Source organism: Leishmania braziliensis, contig 38, assembly GCF_000002845.2.
Source record: "Leishmania braziliensis MHOM/BR/75/M2904 WGS CADA00000000 data, contig 38, whole genome shotgun sequence".
Classification (NCBI taxonomy): domain Eukaryota; phylum Euglenozoa; class Kinetoplastea; order Trypanosomatida; family Trypanosomatidae; genus Leishmania; species Leishmania braziliensis.
Genome location: NW_004057996.1, coordinates 1 through 15,114, shown reverse-complemented (window position 1 = coordinate 15,114; position 15,114 = coordinate 1). Strand labels below are relative to the sequence as shown.

General features: G+C 59.6%; 5 protein-coding genes across 5 annotated transcripts; all 5 read right to left on the bottom strand.

The window, feature by feature from the left end:
* Positions 1 to 493: 493 nt before the first annotated feature.
* On the bottom strand, positions 494 to 2,938 carry LbrM_25_2490 (hypothetical protein, conserved; the record flags this gene model as incomplete). The annotated part of the gene is made up of 1 exon (XM_001565700.2): positions 494 to 2,938. The coding sequence occupies one exon, from the start codon at positions 2,936 to 2,938 to the stop codon at positions 494 to 496; it is 2,445 nt and encodes an 814-aa protein (XP_001565750.1).
* Positions 2,939 to 4,186: 1,248 nt separating this feature from the next.
* LbrM_25_2480 (hypothetical protein, conserved) lies at positions 4,187 to 5,182 on the bottom strand (the record flags this gene model as incomplete). The annotated part of the gene is made up of 1 exon (XM_001565699.1): positions 4,187 to 5,182. One exon carries the CDS (start codon positions 5,180 to 5,182, stop codon positions 4,187 to 4,189), a length of 996 nt encoding a protein of 331 aa, XP_001565749.1.
* Positions 5,183 to 5,802: 620 nt separating this feature from the next.
* Positions 5,803 to 8,895, bottom strand: LbrM_25_2470 (hypothetical protein, conserved; the record flags this gene model as incomplete). The annotated part of the gene is made up of 1 exon (XM_001565698.2): positions 5,803 to 8,895. The coding sequence occupies one exon, from the start codon at positions 8,893 to 8,895 to the stop codon at positions 5,803 to 5,805; it is 3,093 nt and encodes a 1,030-aa protein (XP_001565748.2).
* Positions 8,896 to 9,799: 904 nt separating this feature from the next.
* LbrM_25_2460 (hypothetical protein, conserved) lies at positions 9,800 to 10,648 on the bottom strand (the record flags this gene model as incomplete). Its single annotated transcript, XM_001565697.1, has 1 exon — positions 9,800 to 10,648. One exon carries the CDS (start codon positions 10,646 to 10,648, stop codon positions 9,800 to 9,802), a length of 849 nt encoding a protein of 282 aa, XP_001565747.1.
* A 1,743-nt stretch (positions 10,649 to 12,391) lies between these two features.
* Positions 12,392 to 15,016, bottom strand: LbrM_25_2450 (hypothetical protein, conserved; the record flags this gene model as incomplete). The annotated part of the gene is made up of 1 exon (XM_001565696.1): positions 12,392 to 15,016. The coding sequence occupies one exon, from the start codon at positions 15,014 to 15,016 to the stop codon at positions 12,392 to 12,394; it is 2,625 nt and encodes an 874-aa protein (XP_001565746.1).
* Positions 15,017 to 15,114: the final 98 nt, after the last annotated feature.

Here is a 15,114-nt window from a genome sequence, read left to right as displayed (position 1 = left end):
CTCTCTCACCTTGTCGCCTTCTCCGTTCCACCATCTGTGCATGTCAGACACCGAATACAGCCAACGAGCAGAGAGGGGGGGGGAGAGAGACAGACCTCCCCCACTCATGCGTGTGTATTGATGCGTGTGCAGTTCAACCCTTCTCTCACTCAACATGCACGTGTAGGCCCACCCACCCACCTACCCACACAGAGAGAGAGAGAATCCATCATTCACGCAGGCACCATGCAATCCAGCATCAGTCGGCGCCTATACGTCACTTAGTCCTCTCAGTGTGAAGCATTCTCTCAGTGACACTACACGGGAGGACGGCAGGCTGCGTTGTGTCTCGACACCCCCCTCTCCTCAGTCTTACTGTCCTTTCTCGCTGTTTAAGCCCAGCTGTAGACCTCGGTGCAGTGGAGATGAAACTGCTTCATAGTGTGTGTGTGTGTGTGTGTGCACGCTCTGGACGGATGGTTGTGCATCTCTCCTCGTCCTATTCACGCGACCATTACTTTCTCTCCAAGGCGTTGATGCCACCACTACTACCGCTGCTGGAACTGGCACTACCGCTTGCACTGCTGCTGGCGTGGCCAGTGTTGGAGGATGACCCTGCAGAGGCACCACCGCCGCTACTGATGCTACCAGACGGGGCGGAGGATGAGGCACGCGAAGAGCGCTTCTTGAGAATCCGCTCCACTTCGCGGTCGGCCTTCTCCTTCATCCAGACTTGTTTCTTCTCCCGCAGCAGCCGCTTCATCGCCTTGGCCTCGACAGTGCGCGGCATTGCTGGCATGGGAAAGATGACACTGCGGCAATTTTCAGTGCCGCAGCTGCACACAAAGTGGGGCATTGACTCATCGCGCAGGGTGGCGTAGTCGACCGTGAGCTCCTCACCAACATTGATCTGCCGCTTCGCAGCGAAGAGCAACGTGCGGCCGTGCACAAAGCTCATGTTCGGCTCACACGAGTGGCGCAGTGCCACCGCTTGGTGAATACCATCGCCGCGACAGATGACGCAGCCGACTGTCGGCTCCTCCTCACCCAGCTTATAGAGCGACTTGGCCACCACCGGGATCGGGTGCACGGCGTCGCCAAAGAGGCACTTGCCTGCTGCAACTGTTTTACTGGCGCGCGTGGTAAACTGCCCGTTGCGGTCGTGGCTGATGAAGTACCACGGCTTGCGTGCCGCCTGATCTCGCAGCGCCCGTGCCACGGCGTTGGCAACAAAGCGTTCGTGGTTCCAGTGGGGGTCGCCCTCGACCATAACGTCCGCGAAGTCGCCGCCATCCTTCGGGGAGTACCACATACCACAGTTCGGATTGATTTCCAGAAAGTACGGTGCCCCGGTGAGCTCGTCGATGCGGAAGTCGACGCGACCGTAGCCGACACCGTTCATGATGTACTTGAATGCATTCCGGGCCATCTCTGTGATAGCGGGATAGGCCGGGTCCGACGAAGCCAGGAAGCCGTACGCCTGATCGCCACACTCCATTGTCCACTTCTTTTCAAAGTACGCAAAGTCGTCACTGCTCTGCAGGAAATTGAACATAAGCGGCTTAAAGACCTTCACGCCGAACGGGCTGCCGGGGTCTGCGCAGGCCAGCACGGTACCCTCACGTCCGCGGATGAACTCCTCCACCAGCGCGTGGTTGTACTCCTTGATGAAGCCCCGCACCCTCGTTCTCAGCTGATCCAGCGTGTCGCACCGGTTTTCCTTGTGAATGCCGACGGAGGCGTAGCCGGAGAGGTGCTTCACAATCACCGGAAACTTCAGGTGCCGGCACTTCTTGGCAAGGCCTTCCTCGTCGTTGAGCAGCACAAAATTGGGCACCTTGACACCGCTCGACCCAACCATCAACTTCATGTCGATCTTGCTGGGCTCGAAGCCACGCGAGTCCGTGCCGGTGAAGGCGGCGTTCTGCTCCTCCAGTGCCTCTACCACGTCTACGCCGGCGCGCTTTTCATCACGGCCGCCGTCGCACAAGTTGAAGAAGACATCGTACTTGTTGGAAGTGACCAACTTGCGCACGGTGCGATACGAGTCAATTTTCTTCATGGACACATCGGCGAAGGAGTACTTGTGCCGATCCTTCTTCATGTAGTGCTGCGGTGTGCACCAGTAGTTGTCCACGCTGGCCGTTGCCGAGTCGGTGCCGTCGTAGCTGCTGCTGAGCACACAAATGCGGATGCGCTTGCGTTTCTTTGACTTGGCGCGTACAGCGGCGGTGGCGGGCAGGGCTGCGGATGCCGGGCGGGCGGGAGAAGTGGCGTGTGCGGCCGAGGTCGACTTCTTCACCGTGGCGCTGCCGTTGCTGAAGGAACCAGTTTGGACCCTTTTGCGTGTGAGAGAGCGCTTGGGCCTCCTCGCCGCTGCATCGCTGCCTGGTGTTAGTGGCGTGGCTGACGGGGACGAGGGAGCTCGGCTGCTCTTCTTCTTGCGTCGACAGGTGACGGAGCGCGGCTGGGCAGAGGCTGCGGCAGGTGATGACGACGGCGATGACCCAGGACCACCGCCGCTGCCACTACCACTGCTACCCGCCGCGCCTCCCTGGTTCGCTGAGGCGCTACCAGACGTTGCGTTGGCCGACACTGTCGCCGCCGAGCTACCAGAGGCGGAGGAGCGTGGCGTGGATGTAGACTTTGCCTTCGGCCCTGTGCGCTTGCTCTTCAGTAGACGACGACTTGCCTTGACCTTTTTGGTCCTCTTGGTCGCCTGCTGCTGCCTGGAGGTGGCACCGCTGCCGCGGAACCCACTGCCGCCACTACCGCACGCGCCACTGTTGGCAGAGGAAGAGCCGCTGCTACCTGCCACTCCATTCTTACTTTCGCTGAAGCGGTGGTCATGTCCATGGGAGACCCCGTTACACCCGGTTGCACCAGTGCTCACGTAGAAACGTTGTTGGAATACCAAAGCAGCGCTGGCGACGAGCGGGGTGCGTGCCGCATTCCCCATCCAATGGTCGAGCACCCGTACACGGCACGGCGATTGCAGTGCCGTGAGGGCGAGGATGACAGCTGCGTTAGGGGAGTAATGCAAGCATCGCAACACACCGGCTGCCCATCGGGAGGTGCCTGTGTTGCCGCGCGAGATCATTAGGGCCAAAAGATAAGGCCGCCGCAGCAGCGATCGCAGGAATCCGTGGATTTGACTAGGCGCGCGTACGTGTGCCTCTGCGCGCGTGTCTCTCCCCCTCCCTCCCTCTCTCTCTTTCGCGATGGGACACGCTACTTGAATGTGAGGGCTGCTGCACTTCTATGATGGGTGAGTGATGATGTTGTATGTGTAGTGGGCGTGCAATGGCGCATAAGCGATGGAGTCGGTGGCTGTTCTATGTGTGTGTGTGTGTGTGTATGGGGTGGTGGTGATGGTGGTGGGGGGGGGAGTAGTGGAAGAGGAGGGGGCGAGCTTTAGGTGGTGTTGTCTGTGTTAAGCCCTCTTGATTTATTTTCCCGGTTTGTCTGGACGTCTTCTATGCATATTTCTTTGCACACTCACACGAGCGTGTGCGTGTGTAGGCGTGCGGACATAATCCAAGCAGTGCCCAGTAATGAGAGAAAAAGGATAACGCAGTAGATAGAGAAGGTGAGTGAGGCGAAGACGTCACTGATAGGTAACGCACTCCCCTTCCCCCGTAGGAGATTCTGGGGGTGTGGTGGGGTGGAGAGGAGGGGTTAGATGCAGGTACGGATCGGTGAGGCGTGCCCTTGTGCCTGTGTGCGTATGGCACTGTACAGGTAGAGGTGGGCTCTCTTGTCACCTCATGACGACGGACACCTACGTACACGCAGCACACGACAACGCAGGGGACACGGCGACCAACACGGAACATAGCGAAACTGCAGCCCCCACAGAGAAAGAAAAAATCAGTACACTTGTGCACATGGTGCATGCACCAGTGTGTGCATGTGTGTGTGTGTGTGCGTGTGATGCAGCCACGTATACATCAATGGGAGAAGAGAGGAATACACAGACGGGTGGGGGAGGGAGAGGTGGCAGCGCGGTGAGGTAAGAGAGGGGGCGCATTCTTCCAAATTCAATCGCTTCACTGCGAGGAGGGCAGTGAGCAATGCGGGGGGGGGGATGGCCCGACCCCTTCACCTTTCCCGAGTCCCCCGCACTCCTCCACCAACGTCACCGCCCCTCCTCCCCACTTACCATCACAACGCTGATCGTTGGTCTCTTTATGTTCCATTTTCCCTCTCAGAGGTCACCGTCGTTCTCCATGTCGAGCGTCTCCTGGTACGGGTCAGGCACCGCTCGTAGGGGCATCGATTTTCCCACGCGCATGCAACCGATGATATCAAGACCGTCGGGGTCCACATAATAGCCCTCGTGCGCCATCTCCGACACAGCGCGCCATTTGAACTGCAGCACGCGGCTATAGTTGTGCTCACCCCACGGCTGATTCTGGCAGTTTTGCTCTGCTACGTAGACACGGCGAGGATGCAGGCGCATCTTCTTCAGATCTTTCAGCTTCTCTAGGCCGCCGGCCGCTTCGATGTCATCCTCCACCTTTACCACCACTGCAATGTGCCCTGCCGGGAGGGTCTTTTCGTCCATCCGGTAGATGACCGCATCCGCCCTCCGCGGCGCGTTGAACTTGCGCTCCTCCAAGCTTGTCACCTCCTCGTAGTTGGTGATGTACTCCGCAGACCAGTCCTGCTCCGGCTTCGCGGGGTTGAAGTAGTCCACCCTCTTCCACAGCTGATTTGTATTCTCGACGAGGCGCGGCATGATGCCGCGGTTCCACACGAGCCACCTCATGTAGTAGTCAAATGCGGAGTAGCGGTAGGCGGTCATAATAACGCGCATCTCGGACGGGTCGCCGCGGCGGCCGTTGTCCATTGGGTCCATGAGATTGACATAGTTGATGTAGGTTGAGGTAAACTTGGTATTGCAGTTGCTGTACGCCGGGACATCGTCTGCGACACCGAGAAGCTGGCCAAACGGCGCCGCGCAATCGGTCAGAGGATCGTACGTCGAGTACGTGCGCTGCACCATACTCATGTGTTTCTGGTAGTCGTACACGGAGTAGTAGAAGAGGGAACCGAGGGACAGCAGCGCTGCGCACGCGCAGAAGACCACCACGTACCCAAGCTTCATGATTAGTGTGTGCGTGCGTATAGGGGGGGGGTATTTGATGGCTATGTGGCGGCTGTCTATGTGTGTGCACGTACGTTCCTTGTGTCTGTGCATGTATAAGAGCGGGTTGTGGCGAGGGGAGGAGAAACATGCGCGCGTGTGCGTGCATGATGAATTGCAGAGAGGATGAACAGGGTGAGCGAGTACGTGTGCGTGTGTTACGGAGCGTGAGGAGCGGCTAGCGAAGCTTGTAGTGCTCGACACCGAATGACGGTCACCGCGGCTCCGTCACCTAGTGCACACGCTGATGTGCAGGAGTGGAGACGCACACACGCTCATGCATGTCTATGCGCATACATGAGGACGTGCAGACCCCTCCTTGGCGCTCCGTTCATCTGCCCCATAGCAGTGCTCCAAAGAGCCACGCTACTGAGCGCGCATGGGAGTGTCTGGCAAGGGAGATAGGGGAAAGAGAAGAGCGGCGGCGAAGAACTGCCAGCAGCAAAACTACGGCACCCCCTCCCCCCTTCTCTTTTCTCGTTGTTGTCTCTACGTTGCTCGCCGCCCTCGTTGTGCCGCTGTTTCGCATGTTTCCCTAGCCATGCGCGCAGGTGCGCAAATTCGTCCTCTTTTGCCTGTTTGCGTGCCGGTGTACCTCCGTCGCTTCAAGAGGCGCTCTCCTTTGCCCTCCCCCCCACCCCACCCCACCTTCCTTGCAAGTACACCGTCAGACGCTAATAAACACATCTGCAGTCGCACCCCTTAGGGCAACACCGCACTGTGGGGTCGTTCCACCAGCTGCTGATGTGCTCCACATGCCCGCCATGCCCGCAGCGAGCGCATTGCACGATGAGGCAGCCTTCTGCCCGCCACGTCCGCAGCGCTGCACGCACCGCTTCCGAGCCACCGTTCTCTCCGTCCTTCGCCCGGTGCAGCGTGTCTGAGTCACTCGTCGCCGAGGCAGCAATGCGCGAGCGGCATCGCATCTCCGTTAGCGGCGCAGCACTGCCGCTTCCACTGGTGTCTGGGTGAGTGACGGTGCTGCAGAGCAGCGACAGCCCGCATACTGCGCAGATGCTGATCGGGGCATGGACGCGACGGCACATCTCTGCCGATGACCCCATGAGCGGTGCTAACGGGATGAGGGCAGCTGCCGCACAGTCGGAAGGAGAGTTCGAGGAGTCACCATGACCAAGGTAGGTCTGTGCTCTTGTTGCCATCCAGTCAGCTGGGGCACCAGTGCGGTAGTGTCCGCAGGCCCCATCTCTCTGCAAGAGTAGCAGAGCGCGTTGAAGAGAAAACCGCACGAGTCGAACTTCACACAGCAACGTGTGCTCACGCGCAACAGCCAGCGTTTGTTCTGTGAAGCTAACCACCTCGATCAGCTCCGCTAAGTGCCGACGATGCAACTGCACTGGTGGTTTGCCTCCCACAGTCGACTCGGTGGTATATGCGCGCAGGATGCTGACGGGGATGTGACCTCTGCCGCTTCCCCCGCTACCGCCGGGCTCCACTTGTCGCCCACTGTCCACCTGCTGCAACACACTCGGGAGTAGCAGCGAGCACACGGCCATCCCGGCCCAGAGCGGAAGTCGCTCATCCCGCAGTACGCGCACTGTTTCCATGAGCGCAGGCCAGAGCACCTCGCTCACGTACAGCATTCCTGTGGACGGTGTGCCGACATTCTTGGCGAGTCGTCGGAGAACCTGCAGGAGATCGCAGACATCTGGAAGCCGCAACGCCTTCGCCAGTTTTGCGTTCGCGTGCAGCGTCGCGTCGACAGTTTTGCCGCTGAACAAGCGCACATTGTCCCATTCGCACTTGTACGCGGTACCGAGCACATGGGCAGGAAGCACGTAGCTCGGCAGCACCTTGCCCAGCTCGAACTGAGACGTGCAGCTCACCACCGTACCAGCGTGCCTCTTTTCATGCCAGCTGGCGCTCTGCTGCCGCTCGTAGATGTGTCGCAAGCACGACGGCAATCGACGGGACAGCGGTCTCGGTGTCGTTGCTCCAGGCCCATTGCTGCTGCTGTCGGCCGTGGTGGAACTCACCCGATTACTCGCGCGACGCGCCGGCATCGGCGTGCCAAATATAGCCACGTCACCCAATGGCAGGAGTACCGCCATGAAGCATTTGGCAGGGCGATGGCGAAAGGGGTAGAGGGCTGCGACCCCGGCAACAGCGCCGCTTGCCACGATACCACTGCTCACACCACCGCCAGTTGCGGCGGCACCACCTCCACCTGTGCTGGTCGCCCCCTGCGCCGGCGCGGGGACTGAAGCAGTTGAGGATGTCGCTCCACCATACACAGCGCCGCCTCCAACAGCGGTAGACGCGCCAGTCGCTGCGACATTGGTGCACACCATCGGGCTCGACGCTGCTGCTGCGGTTAACCCAGACAGAGAACCAGCAGCCGCGGAGGGGAGGAGAAGCGCCGCAGGGGTTGAGGCACCAGGGGCTGTCGCTGTCGCGCCAGCGCCGCCACTTAGGTGCATGCTTGCCATGGCTCGCGGTACGCGGGCGCCGCCACCGCCATAGGCCATCGCAGTCCGAGAGGGGAGGATTAGGTGGTGCACATCGAGTTCCATGGCACACCAAATGCGCAGCAGGACCGCAAAGTCAAGCAGGAAAGGATACCCTTTGCTGGTGCTGCTGCTGTACTGGTGTCCCTGACCACCCCACGCATTTGCAGTCGCGTTGCCGGCCATCATCGTCGCCAGCGAAGGGGAAAATGGAGCGAAAGAATTGCCCATGCCGGCGCGCGCCTCGGTAATCCATCGTAGCATACGGCGGCCCACATCCGACACGACGAGGGCGGTGAGCGTTGACGCCTCCGTGTCGGTGCCTCCCACCTTGCCGTGGTTGCTGGAGGGGGAAGACGTGTCGCCCCGACCAGACGCTCCGCATGCCCCGTCTTCCGCCACGCCGCCGGCGTTCCATGCGGTGGAGCTACTGCGGCACCCTACCGGACTTGCCATGCTTCCGCGTAGGTGATGAGACTTGGACGTGGCACCACTGCTTCCACCGGTTGTACTGCCGCGGTGATGATCCGCCGTGACGGCCCAGGAGGAGGTCGAATGGTCGCCCACATCGCCGAAGGAGGCTTCCTCGAACAGCTGCCACTGACATGGCTCGCTTGGATAGCGCGCCGGGAAGACAACTTCAAGGGCCACGGTGGCGACGAGGAGCGGCACCTCTGCAGCGCCAGATAGCGAGGAAGCAGCAACACCAGCGTTGCTGGTGGGAGCGTAGCTGTTCTCGTGCACGGCAGACAAGGCACCCGTGCCACTCACAAGGTTGCCGCTTCTCATGTGGGGGTTGTTGCTCTCTGTTGCAGCAACAGAGGCACTGGTGCTGCTGCTGTTGTTTACGGTGGGGCCGCTCCGGCCACCAACCTCACCCATGCCGGGACCCCCTCTTGCACTCACATGATTCACGTGACTGCTCGTAGCAGACGGCGTGGTGGTGGTGGCGGTACCAGTGCGAGCCGCTGCGCCGACGCCTGCGCCTCGGCCGCGATGACGACCGCGCTGCGAGAGCCACGTTAGCGGCCGAGAAAGCTCCATCAGTACCGCACAGGTCCCTTGACGCGGTCGCGGCACGGGGTTTGAGAGCACCGCACGAGAACACCCAGCATTGGTAACTGTCGTTGAACCGCCGTGCAACCCGTTCAACGACGCTGGGGGGTGACGGAACCGCGCCACAGGGTCCCCATTCTTGTCTGCCTCTTCCTCATCGGCGTACAGGTCGGCGTGAAAGTACACCAACTGACGCGCGGCGGCCAAGTCGCGCTCGACAGCGGACAGGAGGGCCTGCGAGATCATCTCGCCTGTGAAAGGGCAATCTTTGAGGGGAAGGGGGCGTGGGTTAGTGCGCGCTCCGCGTACGGAAGCGCGATTGACGAGAATGATGGGGATTTAACCGAAAGGTGTGCCGATAGTGAGAGAGGCAGTACATGGGAAGATGGAGGGGGGGGCGTGAAGCACACTTCGTTGCGTCTGCCATTCCTTCCGCACTCTGTCTCACAGTCACCTCGCGTAAATCGATTGCGTCCCCACCTCGCTTCTTCTCTGACCCTTCACTAAGCCCAGACTGGGTTGTTGCCAGCTAAGATGTTTATGTTGTATATGTGGGCAAAAGTGCGCTGCACTCAGCAATCGGCAAGAGAGGGGGGGCATGGAGGGAAACATGAAGCGAGAAGGTATGGCGCGTGTGCGTAGGTAGAGCATTCACATACCGTCGCGGTGCGTGTGTGTGTGTGTGTGGGTGGGTGGGTGGGCGGATGGACTGCAGACACATGGTGCCTGTGTACCTTATCAACGTGCACCGCAGTAGAGAGGACGCCTACACACACCAAGGCAAATAAAAGCCCTGGTATCATCAACGGGGAGGGGTGCACACCGTTAAGGGAGTAGAGGCGGCAAAGCGTCACCACCCCGCTGCATTACCGATGCCGATGTTGAGGAGTACATCTTCATCCGATTGCCAGCGCCTCCGCTGTGACCATGCAAAGTGTAGAGACTTCTGGCACCGGCACGCAGGCTACACATGAAGGCGTGCTGCTGCCACAGCGAGCGCGCGCGCGTGTGTGTATGTCGGCTCATTCCTCTCGAAAAGACGCAACAGCCTGTTTCACACACACACACACACACACACACACACACGCCCATCTTCTCACGGACTTACAGACTTACCCCCTCCCCTATTCTCGTCTTGACTGCCTGCCAACTACGCAAACTCGTCTAGCGGCTGCGGACCGTACACGACCTTCTCGCCGAAGACAGACCGGGCACGCCACTCATCCATGACGCGCTCCTCCACCTCGGGCTCAATGAACCTGCGGTAGAACCAGGTGCGGCGCATCGACACCTGCTTCCAATAGTTGTGGAGTCGCACCTGTGCCTTGCAATAGAACTTCATCAGCTGCTCCTCTGTAATCTCCAACATCGCCGGACCGGCGCCGGAGAAGTACATCTCCTCCGCTTGCAGCGCTGTCACGGGCTTGCCTTCGTTCTTGAGCCGCTTCACTTCCTTCTCAATGGCGGCGTACAGCTCCTCACGAAACGCTGTCGGAGGCTTGAAGTCAATGTCTGTCCACTGCCCACCGCTGTACCCCTTGATTTGCGGAAAGCGCACCAAGCCCTTGGTCAAATCTGGCACGTCGTTACGGTTGACATCGTAGAACCTAAGCCCTGGTGTGTGGGTGGCGGATTGGTGGCAAAGCATCTCGAAGACCTTGGACACAGCGTTGCACGCGGTGCAGTTGTTTTGGTGATACCGCACCACCATTACGTCATCCGTCTTGGAGAAGTAGTCGAGCTTCTCCTTCATCTCCGCCACGGATGCGATGGGGCGGACGCATTTTGTAGGAAAGTTGATCCAAATTGGGTTCAGCGCTTTCCTCTTGTCAGTAACGAGGTCGCTACGGATGCCGGCGCTGTTCATCATGAGCGACTTCATCTTGTGCGACTCGGACTGATAGAGCTCGAACTTTTTGCGGCGACTGTTGATGTTCTCCACCAACTCCTTCTCCCCCGACTCCGGGGCGCGGAAAACGTCCTCGCTGGGGCTACGCATGGCAGAGAGAGAGAATTGAGGTGGAGCTGAGAGTAAAGGAGTGGTAGTGGGGAGGGCTCAGCAAAGAGGGACACACGGTCGGGTCAGTGCCCAGTGCCCAAGACACGCGCCGTGTGGGACCCCACACACACACACACATACATACACACACCCAGGCAAGGCGTAGAGAGGAGAGGGAAGGGGGGACGGATGCACGGTGAGTCGAGCAGATGTTCGTGCCTACTTGTGACAGCGTTGGTGTGGAGGCCCACATGAGAGGGCGGAGGAGGAAAGGCAGGTGGGGTTTCGACAGAAGGAGAGCCACAAGTAAGGGAGAGTGTGTGGAGGAGGGGTGGGGCGAGAGGATGCTGCACTTCTTATTCAGCTCCACTCGTCGTTTTGTACACCCCACGCCCTGTAGTCGTGCGATAGTGAATTCGCGCTTCTCCGTAGGGGTCTTCGTGGGAGGGGGAGGGTGAAAGACACCGTGAGATGCGGTGGACACGTGCGCGCAGCTAGACAAAGAGGGAGGCGATGATGGAAGATGCAGGTGAGCAGTCACTGCACTTTCACAACGATTGCACACGCCTGCGCACAGACACCCAGACACACCCACACACACAGGGAGGTACTCAGTTGAAGAGATAAATCATATCACTTTTCCTCTTCTTCGTCCCGATGATATGTGGCGAAGGTGCGACTTGGTGGTCATTGCTTCGCACAGAAAAGCTTCATTTCTCTCGTTGGGGGAAGGCTTTCGCGCGTGTGCTTGTTGATGGTGGGTTATGGGTGACACGTTGGTGGCGGCGAAAGGGGCACAAGAGAGAAGCAAAGGAGGGGGAAGGAGTGGGAGCCTGTATGCACAATCTGTGCTGCTGCATTTACCTCCGCGCCACCAGCAGCAAACGCCACCCCTCAACTATCTTCATTTCCTACTGGGCCCTACTTCCTAGAAGACACGCACGCGCACGCAGACGACGTCTCTCGTAGCTTCTTCCTATACATATGCCATACACTTTCCCCCCTTTCCTTCGGCCACAGCGACACGAGAAAATGCGCCCTTCACACACACCCACACCCACACACACACACACACAACCAAAGGGCAAACGAGAACGAAAGACTCAAAGGGGCGACAGCGCGAGTAAAACTATACATGAATACATCCTTCAAGTGAAGTGGCGAAAGATAAGCAACAACAGTAACAACAGCAACAACATACAGACACGCAGAAGTGCAACATCGCTTTCTCTCTCTCTCCCCGTGCGTGCTTGTGCCACTCATCCTGCCCCCGCCAGTGTCCTCCTCCTCTATTGGGAGACTCTCCCCCCCACTTAGCCACGATAGCACACACACAAGCATACCCCCAGATATGCCTACTACTCGAGAGAGAGCGAGGCAAGAAGTGGCCTGTGACTGTGTATACGAGAAGAGGTGTTTGGTGCGGATGGGCAGGGGAGAGGAGGGATGGGGAGTTTTGAGGGGAAGAGGAGAAGTCGATAGCGAGAAAGAGAAGGGCGTGTGCGTGTGTGCCTGTAGAAACGAGGGGTGGGGGGAGGGGAGAGAAGAGAGGCGGGGGAGAGACTTCCCCCTCTCCCTTCTCGTGTGTGTGTCTGAACAGAGTGGGAAGTCCGGGCGCAGACATAGAGGCACGCCGAGGAGAGCTGACCGCAGAGTCGAACTGTACATCGACGGAGGACACAAACACCCACACCCACCCCAGCCTATACTCCCAGAGCCGATAGGGGCAGTGCTCTCTCCTGGTTACATGCCCTCAAAGTCATCTGCGTAAGTGTCGTTGGCGCCGCTGCCCAGTTCCTCGGTTTCCATGCCCGCTGCGCTGTTCTTGTGCGACGTTGCGGCAGCAGGTGAGACGGCGGAGGTCGACGCAGTGACGACCTCTGAGTTGGACGAGGAGGGTGACGGCGGCGCCGGTGCGAGAGCCGACGATGACATCAGTGACTCCTCCCGCTTGCGCTCCGCATCGGGTGCCTTCGTCGGGGAGAGTTCCCTGTCGAGCTCTTCCCCGACTTCTTCCTTAGGGACGTCGGCCTTCCTCAATGCTGCGACAGGCGATGGCGCCACAGACGTGGTAGCCGACGATTTATTGGAGGACAGCTCATCCTCGAATTCGTCTTCGCCGTCTCCCTGGCCAAGGGCAGTCTGCGGGTATTCTTCCTGCGACTGCACCTCGGCGGCACTGCCCTCGACGTCGTCCTTCTCCGATGGCTTCACATCTTCTGTGGCTGTCAGCGTTGCTGTAGCACACTGCGCATCCTCGGGAGAGACTTCTGCCTGGTCCTCCTCATATTTTTCGATGAGTGACACATCAGCATCCGAGGTGTTGTGCGAGGCCTTTTTCGGGGAGAGCAACTCGTCGTCATCGAGTCGCTCCTCTTCGTAAGAGCCCGACTTGGCATCGTCACTGGCCTCGTCAGCGGCTGCCGGCTTCTCTGCCTCTTCCTCCTCCACGTACTCTGGCTGTTGCTGCAGCGGTGCCGCGGGTGCACCCTCCACATCGTCAGCAGCATCTCTAGAGGCGAAGCTCTTTTCAAACTCGTCATCATCGTACGACTCCTTATGGGCTTCCTCCTCTGTCGTCTCAAGGGGGTAGACCGCCTCCGGTTCCAGGAGGGCCTCTGCCTTGCCGTCCTCCTCCTGCGGGCAGAGGTAGGCAGCGGCGGCCGACGACTTACTGGTGGACAGCTCATCCTCGAATTCGTCTTCGCCGTCTCCCTGGCCAAGGGCAGTCTGCGGGTATTCTTCCTGCGACTGCACCTCGGCGGCACTGCCCTCGACGTCGTCCTTCTCCGATGGCTTCACATCTTCTGTGGCTGTCAGCGTTGCTGTAACACACTGCGCATCCTCGGGAGAGACTTCTGCCTGGTCCTCCTCATATTTTTCGATGAGTGACACATCAGCATCCGAGGTGTTGTGTGAGGCCTTTTTCGGGGAGAGCAACTCGTCGTCATCGAGTCGCTCCTCTTCGTAAGAGCCCGACTTGGCATCGTCACTGGCCTCGTCAGCGGCTGCCGGCTTCTCTGCCTCTTCCTCCTCCACGTACTCCGGCTGTTGCTGCAGCGGTGCCGCGGGTGCACCCTCCACATCGTCAGCAGCATCTCTAGAGGCGAAGCTCTTTTCAAACTCATCATCATCGTACGACTCCTTATGGGCTTCCTCCTCTGTCGTCTCAAGGGGGTAGACCGCCTCCGATTCCAGGAGGGCCTCTGCCTTGCCGTCCTCCTCCTGCGGGCAGAGGTAGGCAGCGGCGGCCGACGACTTACTGGTGGACAGCTCATCCTCGAATTCGTCTTCGCCGTCTCCCTGGCCAAGGGCAGTCTGCGGGTATTCTTCCTGCGACTGCACCTCGGCGGCACTGCCCTCGACGTCGTCCTTCTCCGATGGCTTCACATCTTCTGTGGCTGTCAGCGTTGCTGTAACACACTGCGCATCCTCGGGAGAGACTTCTGCCTGGTCCTCCTCATATTTTTCGATGAGTGACACATCAGCATCCGAGGTGTTGTGTGAGGCCTTTTTCGGGGAGAGCAACTCGTCGTCATCGAGTCGCTCCTCTTCGTAAGAGCCCGACTTGGCATCGTCACTGGCCTCGTCAGCGGCTGCCGGCTTCTCTGCCTCTTCCTCCTCCACGTACTCCGGCTGTTGCTGCAGCGGTGCCGCGGGTGCACCCTCCACATCGTCAGCAGCATCTCTAGAGGCGAAGCTCTTTTCAAACTCGTCATCATCGTACGACTCCTTATGGGCTTCCTCCTCTGTCGTCTCAAGGGGGTAGACCGCCTCCGGTTCCAGGAGGGCCTCTGCCTTGCCGTCCTCCTCCTGCGGGCAGAGGTAGGCAGCGGCGGCCGACGACTGGTGATGCGACTGTGAGAGGTTGTCCTCAAAACCATCATCAGCATAGGAGTCTTCTGCCCCATCCCCTACATATGCTCCTGCCTCCGCCTCTGCCTCCGCCTCTGCCTCCGCGCGCGCTTCCGCCTTCGCCTGCTCCCGCGCCACCTCGGCCGCGTGATCGCGGAGGGATGACTGGCGGTTGCTGGAGTACGAGGACGAGAAGGACGAGGAGGACTTCAAGATGGAGGAGCGCGAGGTGACTTCTTTCACCGCGTCCTCCGGCTCTGCGTCTCTGTTCATGTCCTCCGTGGAGTAGCCCGCCTCGTCGGGGTAGGTCTTCTCCTCTTCCTCAGTCAGCGGCGGCGCTGCAGGTACCGCAGCTCCGTCCTCTTTAGCGTAGTACTCCTCGTCGTGATGGCGGTTGCTGTAACTGCTGGCAGCGTCGCTGTGGGAGGAGGCACTGCGGATCGTGGTCGCTGATGAGGAGCTTGTCACGTACTCGTGGTCAGCGGGTAAGCCGCCAGTCGCGCGCTCCAACATCTCCTCTGCGTGCAAGTTACTGCCCGCTTCGTAATAAACGTGGGTTGGCTGCTGCTGAAGGGATCGGCCACCTGGCGGGGGACCGCTCCTGGGCGGGG